This window comes from Cucurbita maxima, unplaced genomic scaffold, assembly GCF_002738345.1.
Source record: "Cucurbita maxima cultivar Rimu unplaced genomic scaffold, Cmax_1.0 Cma_Scf00006, whole genome shotgun sequence".
Lineage (NCBI taxonomy): Eukaryota > Viridiplantae > Streptophyta > Magnoliopsida > Cucurbitales > Cucurbitaceae > Cucurbita > Cucurbita maxima.
The window spans coordinates 4,066,033-4,079,615 of NW_019272022.1; the positions used below are offsets into that span (position 1 = coordinate 4,066,033).

General features: G+C 33.7%; 1 protein-coding gene across 1 annotated transcript; it reads left to right on the forward strand.

The window, feature by feature from the left end:
- Window positions 1–894: 894 nt before the first annotated feature.
- Window positions 895–6,864, forward strand: LOC111480243 (oligopeptide transporter 2-like). The gene is made up of 6 exons (XM_023125175.1): window positions 895–1,534; window positions 1,644–1,741; window positions 3,299–3,862; window positions 3,965–4,217; window positions 5,222–5,404; window positions 6,118–6,864. Exons 1-6 carry the CDS (start codon window positions 1,016–1,018, stop codon window positions 6,730–6,732), a joined length of 2,232 nt encoding a protein of 743 aa, XP_022980943.1. The 5' UTR covers window positions 895–1,015; the 3' UTR covers window positions 6,733–6,864.
- The last annotated feature ends 6,719 nt before the right edge of the window (window positions 6,865–13,583 follow it).

Below are 13,583 nucleotides of genomic sequence, written 5' to 3' on the forward strand. Positions count from 1 at the left end.
AAAAAAAAAAAAAAAAAAAAAAAAAAAAAAAAAAAAAAAAAAAAAAAGTTTCCAATTAAGATTTTAAAACAAGTTTTAAAAAATTGTTTTAGGTTGAATGGCTCTCTGACTTTTAAAATTTGTAGAACTTTATCGATTCATTTGATCCGTAAACCATTTGAAATCAAATTCTCCGTGTGTCTATACCATGTGATGCACTATATGAGGGGGCTCTTGTCTCTAACAGTAGAGGGCTCTTCGAGGACCTTGTTGTTTAGATACAATCCCAGAAAATTGTGAACATAATTGTTCCGTCCATTTATTATCACTCTTTATTGTATTTACGATAGATTAGCTAATATCACCATAAACTCTATGACTGACTAAATTAGCGTAATCACACTCACAATCTAAATTAAAAATAACATTATTTCAAATATGTATCAACTTATAATTTAATTAACTTTCTAAAATGTTTCTATAATGTAAGTTTAGGATTTTTATTGATATTTGCACTTAGGTGTATATGTTTTTTTTTAAATAAAATCTAAATTGATACACGAAAGAAAGTTAAGTTTTCAAATGGATCTGACTCAATACTCTACCTATTTTATTTTACTAACTAATATGTATAGAGTTTTTATATATATATATATAGATATAATTTATACTAATTTATATATATAATTATGATAATTGATGACTTTATTTTTAGTTTTTGGAAAAAATATCTGAAAATAGTATTATTTGCTTATAAGTTCACCCAATAATTACGACAGGTGGTCAATTTAGCTATTTAGGAAGGAATATTAATTAGCAAAACCCGCAAAACAAACAAAAATTAGTAAGTGAAATTCCCGAGCCACTACGTTCTTGCCATAATTAATCCAACGTAAAAAAAATCAATTTACTCGATCAAAGCGCCAACGCAAACGTTTCCCTCAATTCCTCACTCTGCAGATTCAGACTCCCTCTTCCACTCCACACTCCATTTCATCTACCAATCAAATTCTCCCTCCTCACTCTCTCGTCCGCCATGGCTCCCTGCGAGATCGACTCTGAAGCGAACTCTCGCGAATGCGATCCCATCGACGACGACGACGACGACGAAATTACGCCAATCGAACAGGTTCGTCTCACAGTCTCGACAGAAGACGATACTTCAATCCCCGTATGGACCTTCCGGATGTGGTTTCTTGGATTGATTTCTTGTGTACTCCTCTCGTTTCTCAACACTTTCTTTGGCTACCGTACAGAGCCGCTCGTCATTTCGATGATCTCCGTTCAGGTCGCGACGCTGCCGATCGGCCGGTTTATGGCGAATGTTCTTCCGACGACGAAGTTTCGGATCCCTGGATTTGGAGACAGAGAGTTCTCGCTTAATCCAGGACCGTTCAATATGAAAGAACATGTCCTGATTTCGATTTTCGCTAATGCCGGTTCTGCATTCGGAAACGGCGCCGCTTATGCAATCGGAATAGTCGATATTATAAAGGCGTTTTATCATCGGAAAATCTCGTTCTCAACCGGTTGGATTCTTGTTATAACGACGCAGGTAATTTTCTTGAATTCGACGGACTTACAAGAACTGTTGAGTTCTTGAAGTCGGAACGAGTCAACTCAGTTACAAGAACTTTTAATATATTTTTCGGTATTTGGAGCAGGTTATGGGATATGGATGGGCCGGTATACTGCGGAAATACGTTGTGAATCCTGCACATATGTGGTGGCCGAGCAGTCTGGTGCAGGTCTCTCTGTTCAGGTTAGAAACAACGATTCTGTTTTCAGCTTGAATTTCCCATTTCTACTATTACTTTCTCATGAGTTAGATTTATACACTTTCAGCATCAATTCTAATAGCTTTGTTTTAATAGTTTTATTTTGGGTTTTTTCAAAACGCTTCATACCAATGGATAGTATTTCAACTCCTCCCTACTTGTAGACTCTTTTTCTTTTAGAGTTTTAGACATTTTTTACTATGCCTACTCTTTTTCTTTTAGAGTATTTTCTTCGATATTTGAAGATACTATTGACATAGTTAAGTTAGGGCATGATTCTGATACATGTTAGATGAACACTAGATTAACATGATTCTCTCTAATGATATAATATTGTTCTGAACTCCAACCGAAATAAATATATATATATATATATATATATATATATATATATATATATATATATATATTTATTATTATTATTATTTCCTTAAAAGATTTAAGGACAGATATGAAATATATATACCTGACTAAAAATATAAATTAGGAAATCAAATTATGCATGTACTTTCATTTAATTTTTTATTATTTATGTTTCTTTCTTTAAAACAGAATTATTTTTCTTCAGATTTTTCAATATTATATATATATATATATATATATATATGTATTAATTATTGAATATTAGAGTGCAATATAACATTATTACAAAACATTTTACCAGGGTTTTTGGAAATTTGTTTTGAACTTGCTAAAATGTTCGGCACCTCTTTTTTACTCTCTTTTATTATTTGTTTCTTCCCGAGGGTGGGTGCCGGGTGGGGTTGCATGCAATTGCATGCATGCCACGTGTTAAATACTACATTATTGATATAATTTTTTTTTGAATTAAATAACAATCGTTCATGTTTACTTAGAGTTGAAAGAATTTAATAATTAATTAATTTTAAAAAAATAATTTCTAAGATAAAATCTTATATATATTCTACTATTTTGTTTGAAATGTGGATTATTTCATCGATAATTAATTGAAGTCACTAATATATAAAATTCTAGCTGCCATGAAGCTTTTCATTTCAATGTTTTACATAAAAAAAAATTCAAATTTATTATGTTTATATATTACACTCTCCTACGTCATTAAATGTTTTACTAAATATTTATTTATTTATTTATTAAGAAAAAAAAGAGTATTCTTTCGCTTCCTAGCTCTCTTAGATTTTTTTGGCAAGTTTTCTTTATTTTTAAAAAAAAAATTATCTCCTCTCTAGCTGTCTGGTCTGAGAAATTATTTAAAAAAACTATTATGGACTTATAAGAGTGAATTTTAAAAGTGATTTGGATCTATAACATGTTGAGAAGGGTTGAAAGGGAGTTCACGCTAATTTAATAAATGATCATGAGTTTATAAGTGAGGAGTACATCTTCATTGATACGAAACTTTTTGGGGAAGTTCAAAGCAAAGACACGAGAGTTTATACTTAAAGTGAATAATATCATGTTATTATGGAGAGTTGGTATTTCTAACCTATTATTAAAAAATTGGTAAATTTTCGAAATCAGGTCAAACTGTATTCATCAAATTCTTTTGTGGTGCACAGAGCCATGCACGAGAAAGATGAAAGTCGGATGTCAAGAGGCAAATTCTTCTTGATTGCACTGATATGCAGCTTCTCTTGGTACGTAGTCCCTGGTTATCTCTTCCCAACTCTGTCAACCATCTCATGGGTGTGCTGGATTTACCCCCGATCCGTCACAGCCCAGCAGCTCGGCTCTGGCATGCGTGGCCTCGGCCTCGGCGCCTTCTCTCTCGACTGGTCCGTCATTGCCTCTTTCCTTTACAGCCCTCTTGTCAGCCCTTTCTTCGCCATTGTCAATGTTGCTGTCGGCTACCTTGTTATCATGTACATTTTGCTCCCAATTGCCTACTGGAAGACCAATCTCTACAATGCCAAAAACTTCCCCATCTTCTCCTCTCATCTCTACAACGCCCAAGGTCAGATTTATAACGTGTCCGCCATTGTGAATGACAAGTTTGAGATTGACATGGAGGCTTACGAGAAGCAGGGGAGGATCAATCTCAGTGTGTTCTTTTCACTTTCATATGGCATTGGTTTTGCTGCTATCGTTTCTACACTCTCTCATGTTGCCCTGTTCAATGGAAAGTGAGTTCTAATTGGTAAAATGCCCTTGCGCCTGAAGTTTTGTCCTGCCATCTTTCACTTAATTTTAGATTGCATAGATCATATATGAGTTGGTTTTTGCAGGGAAATATACCAACAGTTCCGGGCTTCTTATAGAAGTAAAGAAGATATTCATACAAAATTGATGAAGAAGTATAAGGATATACCCGCTTGGTGGTTCCACATGCTTCTTTTTTTGTCCATTATTTTGGCCCTTGCATTGTGTATTTTCATGAAAGATCAGATCCAAATGCCGTGGTGGGGACTCATCTTTGCTGCGGTTCTAGCTTTGACTTTTACCCTGCCCATCAGTATCATTACTGCCACTACCAATCAGGTATCATCAACTTTCTACTTTCATCCTCATTTGTTTCTTATTCCTCACTGCCATTGGTCGAAGAAGGAAACGAAATATTTTTTCTATAAGGATGTGAAAACATCTTCCTAGCATATATATTTTTAAAATTTTGAGGAGAAGTCTAAAAGGGAAAATCCAAAAAAGACAATAATTATTAGTACTGGGCTTGTACCATTACAAGTGGTATTAGAGCCAGACACCAAGAAATGTGCTAGTAAGGACGATGAGCCTCGAAAGGGGTGGACACTAGGCGGTGTGCTAGTAAGGAAGGATGGTGAGCTCTAAAGGAGGTGGACACTAGGTGGTGTGCCAGTGAGAACACTAGGTCTTGAAGGGGGTGTAAGGACGGTGAGTCTCGAAAGGGGTGGACACCAGGCGGTGTGCCAGCAAGAAAAGATGGTGAGTCCTGAAGGGGTGAACACTAGGTAGTGTGCCAGCGAGGACACTAGGTCCCAAAGGAGTGGATTGGGAGATTCCATATTGATTGTCGAGGGGAATGAGTGCCAGTGTGGACGTTAGGCTCATAAGAGGATGGATTGTGAGATCTCACATCGGTTGAAGAGAGAAACGAAACATTCTTTATAAGGGTGAGTAAACCTATCTCCAGTAGATGCCTTTTAACAATCTTAAAGAGAAATTTGAAAGTGAAAGCTAAAAAAAAAAAATATATACTAGCTTTGTTAACCCTTCGTCTTTGAGATGAAGTTTAAAAAATAACCAGAGGTGAGTGATTAAAATTCAAATACTTGAGAAAATTAGAATTTGATAGATAGATCTTCTCTTAAATTTAGTAACCCGTTACTACACATTCATTAGCATGTGTATAACTAACTGACAATATGTCACGAACTCGCTTTATTATTAGCTTCTTTTACCAAACCATAGAGATTGAAAATTTTAAAAGAAAGCTTATCGTACTCTACCATTTCAAACGATGGCTAGCTGAACTAACATCATTGTTCCTCTTGTTGATCCTGTGGCAGTCCCCAGGGTTGAACATAATCACGGAGTACCTGATGGGTATTATATTACCAGGAAGACCAATAGCCAATGTCTGCTTCAAGACATACGGATATATAAGCATGACACAGGCAGTCTCCTTTCTCAATGACTTCAAGCTCGGCCATTACATGAAGATACCACCGATTTCTATGTTCATTGTTCAGGTAATATCCTCCCATATTTTTCTTCACGATCATATCATATCATCCACTTAAGCATAAGTTCTCATAGTTTTACTTTTTGTTTCCTTTAAAGGTCTCGTGCTTATGAAAATTTATCTCTTACTCATAAACTCAGGATCAATTCCTTAATTAACTAAGGTTGATCCTCCCATTGAACAAAATATACTATAAAGCCTCTTCTGTAGTCCTCGAACAACCTCCCTTTAATCGAATTTTGACTCATTTCTCTAGACCCCTCGAACAAGTACATCATTTGTTCAACACTTGAGTCACTTTCGACTATACCTTCGAGGCTACTAACTTCTTTGTTCGATACTTGAGGATTCTATTAGCATGATTAAATTAAGGGACGACTCTTATACCATATTAGGAATCATGAAACTCCACAATGTTATGATATTTGTCGACTTTGAGCATAAGTTCTCATAATTTTGCTTTTGATTTTCTTAAAGACTGACACCAATGAAGATATATTCGTTATTTATAAACTCATGATCAAACTCTTAATTAGCTAATATGGACTCCTTCTCAACCATCCAAACACTTCACCTGCTTCAATTTCACCAGATCATTTTATTTATTTTATTAGAAAACCCCTATGTTAGCAATATCAGTTATAATGCCATAAAAACTATGAATATTATTTCTAACATTTAAAAATTGTAATTTAACTTTATTTTGTAATAAATCTCTAGTGCGTAGGAACTCTCGTAGCCGGAACAGTGAATATGGGAATAGCCTGGTGGCTATTGACCTCCATAGAAAACATCTGCCAGGACCAAATCCTTCCTCCCAACAGCCCATGGACCTGCCCGGGTGACCGAGTTTTCTTCGACGCTTCTGTGATTTGGGGCCTCGTTGGTCCCAAGCGAATCTTCGGCTCCCTCGGTAATTACGCCGCTCTCAACTGGTTCTTCATCGGCGGCGCTATAGGCCCCTTCTTGGTTTGGCTTCTTCAAAGGGCCTTCCCCAAACACAAATGGATCTCCCTCATAAACCTTCCCGTCCTCCTCGGCTCCACCGCCGCCATGCCGCCGGCCACCACCGTCAACTTCAACTGCTGGATTTTAGTCGGTACTGTCTTCAATTTCTTCGTTTTCCGGTACCGGAAACAGTGGTGGCAGAGGTATAACTACGTTCTCTCGGCGGCGCTGGATGCTGGATTAGCTTTCATGGGAGTGCTCCTGTATTTCACTTTGACTATGGAGGATCGAAGCGTGAGTTGGTGGGGCGCCGATGGCGAGCACTGCGAATTGGCGACTTGTCCGACGGCTAAAGGTGTAGTAGTTGATGGTTGTCCTGTTTTCTGACAGTCCTTATGTTCGATTTTTACATCACATTCTTATTTTGTTAGTGCTAATTGTTGATGCAATGTTCTCTATGTGAAAATGTTTTTCTTCTTGTATGTTACATTTTTAATTGTATCTGAAGTAGATTATTTGGGAATGATCAGTTGTGGATAGTTGGATTAATCAGTTTTTAGATAAACGATCCAATATTGTCTATTTTAACCTATTATATATCGTTGTTAGCCACACGATATTAGAACACGTATACTAGAGGGAGGTTGACTTGTTACATATCACCGTCATCATCACGATTTTAAAATGCATTTATTAGGAAGAGGTTTCCCCACCTTTATAATAAATGTTTTGTTTTCTCTTCGACCAACAATTTTAAAATGCATATCTATTAAGGAGAGGTTTCCACAATACATCTATTAAAGAGAGATTTCCACACTTTTATAATATGTTTTGTTCCCTTCTCCAACCAAGTGAAATCTCACAATCGTCGTTGTTATTCTATTGCTCATATACAACACCTCTTTCAAAGTCTCTCTTTCGAAAATCTCAATCTGTCCTCATTTTTTAAAATCTTTTTTTAAACTAAGGCTAGAGACTCGAGCATACGTCGCTTGTCTGTAGTTATATATTGTGAGACGTCGCACAATCGCAAGTCAATGCCATCAAAAGTGCGATTGTTGATGTCATCAAAAGTGCGATTGTGATAAGGCACACCACCCATCTTTCTCATGATACCATTTATAACAGTCAAATTCAAATTTCAATGCCATCGAAAGTGCGATTGTTGATGTCATCAAAAGTGCGATTGTGATAAGACACACCACCCATCTTTCTCATGATACCATTTATAACAGTCAAATTCAAATTTCAATGTCATCAAAAGTGCGATTGTTGATGTCATAAAGAGTGCGATTGTGATAAGGCACACCACCCATCTTTCTCATAATACCATTTATAACAGTCAAATTCAAATTTCAATAAATTTTATTTCTTCTAAATTCTAATGGTTTTAGTATAGGTAGTTAACTTCAATTTCTAATAACATGAGTAGATCAACCCCGGAAAATTCCTTTAAAATGACTATTTTAAAAAGAATAATAAATAAATAAATAAAATTCTCCTAAAAATTCATAATATTTTAAAATGATTATTTACTTACTTTCAAAGCTTTTTAAAGTTCAGAATATTGCATTTGGCTATCTGTTCTTCATTTGTTATAAAAAAAAAAAAAAAAAAAAAAACAGGGACCGATCCGTCAATTTGGCTAAACTTCAAAAGATTCCAAACAAGAATACTTAAAATAAGCCTTCCTTTTATTATTCACCATATTCAACACTCCAATTTACAGCATCACCTTCCCCAAAATGCCTTCATACCTTTAATAAAATTCCAGGACACCAATTATCTCATTTTCCCCTCCCAAAATTTACCCAGAAAATTCCGAGCTAATTTAGAGAATGATAATGGAATGATAATGTATCTATAAAAAAAGAATACATCTTCATTGGTACGAAAGTCATGGAAGAGCTTATGCTCAAAGGTGACAACATTACCTCTAATCGTAATTCCTAACATTGTGTATATCATAATTACCATATTCAAACGCATCAGTAAAAAAAAAAAAAAAAAAAAAAAAAAAGGAAAAGAAGANTTAGAAGCAGAAACATATCGAGCAGAAAACCCTCGACAGCGTAGCTCTTCATCTTCGTCATCCAATCCTTCATCGAAATTCTGAGCGTAACTGAAGGCGTCGTATCGGAATCCGCCGTTCAACGGTTTTGTCTCACCGATACACGGATTATTCCCCTCTCTTTTCATCAACAAAAGCTTCAATTTCAAACGCCCCCAACACGACACTAACTCTTCGCTGCTCTTCTGCCCCTCCGATTTCTCCATTTGCAAAACAGCCCCTCTTCCTTTGCTAAGAAAGGCCTATAAATTTCTCCCTCTTTCGCGCTGTTGTGGAGTGGATACAATTGTGTGGTCGACGAAGGAATTGAGTGTTTTCAAAGAGACTGGGACGTTTGTCTGTTTCGATTTTTTTATAATTAATGACAATTTAATGCTTTTTTTTTTTTTTTTTTTTTTTTTTTTTTTTTTTTTTTTTTTTTTTTTTTTTTTTTTTTTTTTTTTTTTTTTTTTTTTTTTTTTTTTTTTTTTTTTTTTTTTTTTTTTTTTTTTTTTTTTTTTTTTTTTTTGAATTTTAATTATTATTGTTTTCTTATTGTGTGATATTTTCATGTCCAATTTATTTCCTTTTTGAGAAAAGGCAATGAAATTTGCATTTATTTTATTAAATTAATTTTGTTTCTTTTTTTGTTTCTACCCTCCAATAAATTTTTATTCCCTTTTCTACTTACCAACTAAAAAAAATAAAGTTAATGAACTGCAAATTTATTTATTTTAATTATTTTAATGCAATTAGATCATATACTATCCTACAACATTTGGTAGCGTATCATATGTTCACGTATAAATGAATAATTTTATGTCATGTTTAATTTTTTTTTTAAATGAAAGAAAAATACGCGGAAGTTTGAATTTGATTGCATTTAGATCGATAAATTTTTCAAATTTGACAATTAAGACCGAGTATAACAATGATATTGTAGTAGTTATAACCAATATGAATGTTCATGCTCGAAGAAGCTGCAAGGCTAAACATGAAGCTATTAAAAACAAGCTAAACGCGTCTAGTAGGATTTGAGGAGTGAGAATAGTTATAGATGACAACATAGAACTTTGGTCACTTTTAGAAAAGGGTAGGAATGTATAATGACAAATATGATCAACTTCGTGGTTAACTTCGTCACAAAACGAAGGGACATCCCAATCAAACAAAAGGAAGAAAAGGATAGACTTTCGGGTCAAATAAAAAAAATCATATATCATAAAGATAAGAGAGGTAAATGTCATTAATGTGTGCTTTTTAAGCTCGTCTCTCCTTAAAGAAGGTAGTTTGAAGGCTAAAAATAAAAAATTCACTCGACCATAGTGTAAGTGGCCCAAATTGAGGTAGGAAATTCTTTCTAAGGTATTCACTTTACAAAGCTCTAAGTAAAGTCAAGGGTCGAGCCAAGGTCGACCAACGAGATCAAATTCTAATTATTACACCATCACCAGACTTAGGTCGAGAAAAGTCCATTAACTTAAAGCTTAGATCTAAGAGTTCACTTTATTCAATCTTATTATTATTTTAATGTTGAGAGACCCACTTAATTTAGAGGGGAGTAAATTGTGAAAAAACTAAATAATATTTCATTTTAATTTATATTAATCATTGAACCCATATTTACCATGTATGTTTTTTTTACTATGAAATTATTATTATTATATAACCCATATAAAAAAAAATAATAATAATAATAATAAATAAATATTCAACCATAAAAAATAATTTCAAAATTTATTGAAACCAAAAAATATTTTAACCACTTATAAAAAATAATAAAAAAAATTATTCTTTAACATATTACAAATATACATAACTTTTTTTTTAGGAAAAGAAAAGCCTCAAGAATATATATATATATATATAACTTTTTTTTTATAATTCTATATAATTTATTTTAAATATTTTTTTTCTTACCAAGTTGATATATATATATATATATATATATATTCCCATAAGATTCTTTTTTGGCCTGCGGAAAGATTCCTTTGCCCGATTGATGGACCACATGCAAGGACATAGCTTTTTCAGAAGCGTCCAAGAAAGGGATTACGAAATAGAAATAACAGCCTGAAAATACAATACCAGAAACAATTACTCTCCATGGATTAAATAATAATTATAAATCAAACAATATTTTCTGAAATAATAAAAATATTTTAACTAAATTATATTTTTATTCTATGTTTTTTATTTTTTGTTCATTTTAATCTAAATATTTTCAAAATGTAAAAATAAAACGTGGGTTGTTGTTTTCTTATTCATTATAGAACGATTTTTTTCTTCGGTTTAATTTAATTATATTTAAATATATTCCTTTGCAACAGAAAATATCTTGGTACAAGTGGCACTTGAACCCCAAAATATCTTAGCGCTCTAATATACAACAAATAATATTTAAATTGCGTCAATTATTTAACTTTTTCCAAAGCCATCATGGAAATAGGTTCCCCAGCTCACTTTTGTACTTTATTTTTTCTTTTAAGAAATTTTATTTAAAAAATACATTTTTTTTTTCTTTATTATTCTTTAACTCGTCGTTCCCCCAGTCGCCGGTACATATTTTTAATTATTTATTATTCTCTGCAATTTTTCAATAGCTATTTCTATGGTTCTAGAATGGACGACGTGGATGAACCTAATTCTGTTAAATTATTTCCCTGTACACGCGCGGAGATTTGTTCAGCTAGTGCCACGTGGTATTCCATTACGCATTAGTTCGCCACGTAAGTATATCGAATTTTTCATATTTGATTTATTAATTCTGGAATAAGGACGTGGATATTGATTGGTTTTCGCACACGTGTAGAAATGTTGTTTTTATTTTTATTTTTTTATAATTGGAATATTATGTTTGTAGAATTAAATATTTTAGATTATTAACAAATTCATGTAAGTAATTACATTTTATAAATTTTGTAAATATAATTAATTTCTATTTTACAATTAAAATAAAATAGAGTTTCATTTTTTCGAAAATATTATATAATATTATAAATTATAGGCAACTACAAAGTACCACGCGCGCTAAATCCCATCGCGACTATAAATATCTTCTTTACTATCGATTTCCGTGTTTGTTTCGGGCAGAGATCAAACGCTAAATGACTCTGCCTCTCGTTGCCGGGTACCACCGCTTTTGGTCTCCTTGCGCGAGGCATCACATACAATCCATTTCTTCTATTCAGGTTTTCGTTCTTTCTCTTGGATATCTTCATTGATTGTTTTTTCTTCTTGATCTTGAATCTTCATTGTCCTCCATATTCGTGTTTCTCATATTATAATCATGCTTACTATGCTTGTCTTTCATATAATTTTCTGCTCTGATCTTAATAATGTACTTGATTCTTCTGTTTTCATGGCTTCTCAGTTCGATCGACTTACATTTTTCGGAAGGAAATGTTGTCTCGGAAGCTAGTTCTCAGATCCGTTTGGTTGGCTGTAATCCCCGAGGAGAAGAGAACTGAAAAAGCGAGACTCCAAGCTCAACTATTCCGCTGCCTGCGAATTAATAGGTAATCTTGTTTCTACCGATCTCTTATGAACTGAGCGACGCATTACGATGTAGAATCGTTTTATTGCAGAATTCATTTTTCATCGTAAGGTGTCTACACACTCTTTTACGTACTTGCTACGTTTTCCTACTGAGAATCAGTGTTCGATCTGGTCCACGGTACGTATGGTCCGTCTTTCCATTTCGCCACTGCGATTGTTTCGAACTTTTCTCTAGCAAACATAAAATGAAAGGACTAGTGCGGTCTGGCATTTATTTCATCTATGTGTGTAGGTGACATTATAATGTTTATTTATTCTTAGTCTGATCTTTGAATTTACCTGGTAGATCATTTATTATATTGAGATATTAGCAAGGATGCTTGTTTTTGTGCATGTTCGTGTTTTTTGAACACGTATTTGCATAATATGATAATGATTTTATATCTAAAGAGAGTTGGAAATCATAGAGCAAGAGTTTCGTAGCTTCAACTGTCTGGTCCTTTTGATATTTGACTGGAATTAAGCGCTCCAAGTATTCCGGAGATAGCCACTAGTTTTCCGCTATGTTTTGTTTTTCTAAAGCATTTGAGATTCCGTGAACAAGATTATCTGTTTATATATTTGCGCATCCGTAACTCATTTAAACGTGAACCTAGGCAGATGATTTAAGTTACTTATTCACTAGTTGTTGGATGTTAACCACATCATTACGATTTTCATATGGCCTCCCTCCCCCTTTTCTTGTACCTTTTTTCTGTTTGTTGGTGATTCTGGTTTGGTTTCTAAAGAAAGGATTGTTTTGTTTGTTATCTTGAAATAAATATAGGGATGATATTGGTGATTAATCACATACCTTGAAACTCTAGAGCTTTGAGACTAGTTCATGTTTAGTCAGTAAGGTTATTGAATAACGTACTTCTGCTATTGTTTGTTGAAACAAAATCGCATTGACTTGTTTATAAGCTATTAATTGTGAACAATATTTTATTAATTGATAATGAGTTAAGACTCGTGCTCTATTGAATGCTAAATTTTTTGCATTCCTTAAAAGCATTATTTTAGTAGGATTAGTTAAACAAGATCCTAAGTGTTCTTTCTGACAAGATCATCTTCGAGGTATTTGTGATGTAGGGTACTGTAAGTCTTGTAATTAGTTAGCACTCTTTAACTTTTGTTTTGGTATGCGAGCAGGTCTTCTTTATCATGAAAACTGCTAGCAGGTTGAATTTCAGAGTATTTGGGCTTTCAACTGGTTGTTTGTTTAGTTATCATCCACAGTGATGTTAATGAATTCATCTGGTAGGTTTACTGCACTGGAGTAACCTTATGTCTTCAGAAATAGATACAACAAACTTCTTTTAGAGGCTGGTAGAATTGTTCGACTGATAAACCCTGCCATGAACAAAATAACCACGATTTTCCTTGACTTGAAAAAACAATCCCTTGCAGTCTCATTTGCGTGACAAAGTTCAACACGACGTTTGAGTCCATCCTTATTTGGAAGTTTGTACATACCAAAAAGTTGCGAAGATGGGTAGATTATGAATTTTATTGACATTCTTGCCAAGTTGTACCATTTACCCACCAGGTAGTAGAAACTTAAGAATGACTAACAATTTGATTTTTGTGTCCAGAATAAGTCATGGGGGACCATATTGATGAAATTTTTAAGGGTCTGGTGCATGAGGGA

Bases quoted from the DNA above. Each gene is read 5' to 3' on its own strand.
- LOC111480243 (XM_023125175.1), top strand. From the start codon at position 1,016: ATGGCTCCCTGCGAGATCGACTCTGAAGCGAACTCTCGCGAATGCGAT. The intron at 1,535-1,643 runs GTAATTTTCTTG...TATTTGGAGCAG, and splicing joins TTCTTGTTATAACGACGCAG to GTTATGGGATATGGATGGGC. The intron at 3,863-3,964 runs GTGAGTTCTAAT...TGGTTTTTGCAG, and splicing joins GTTGCCCTGTTCAATGGAAA to GGAAATATACCAACAGTTCC.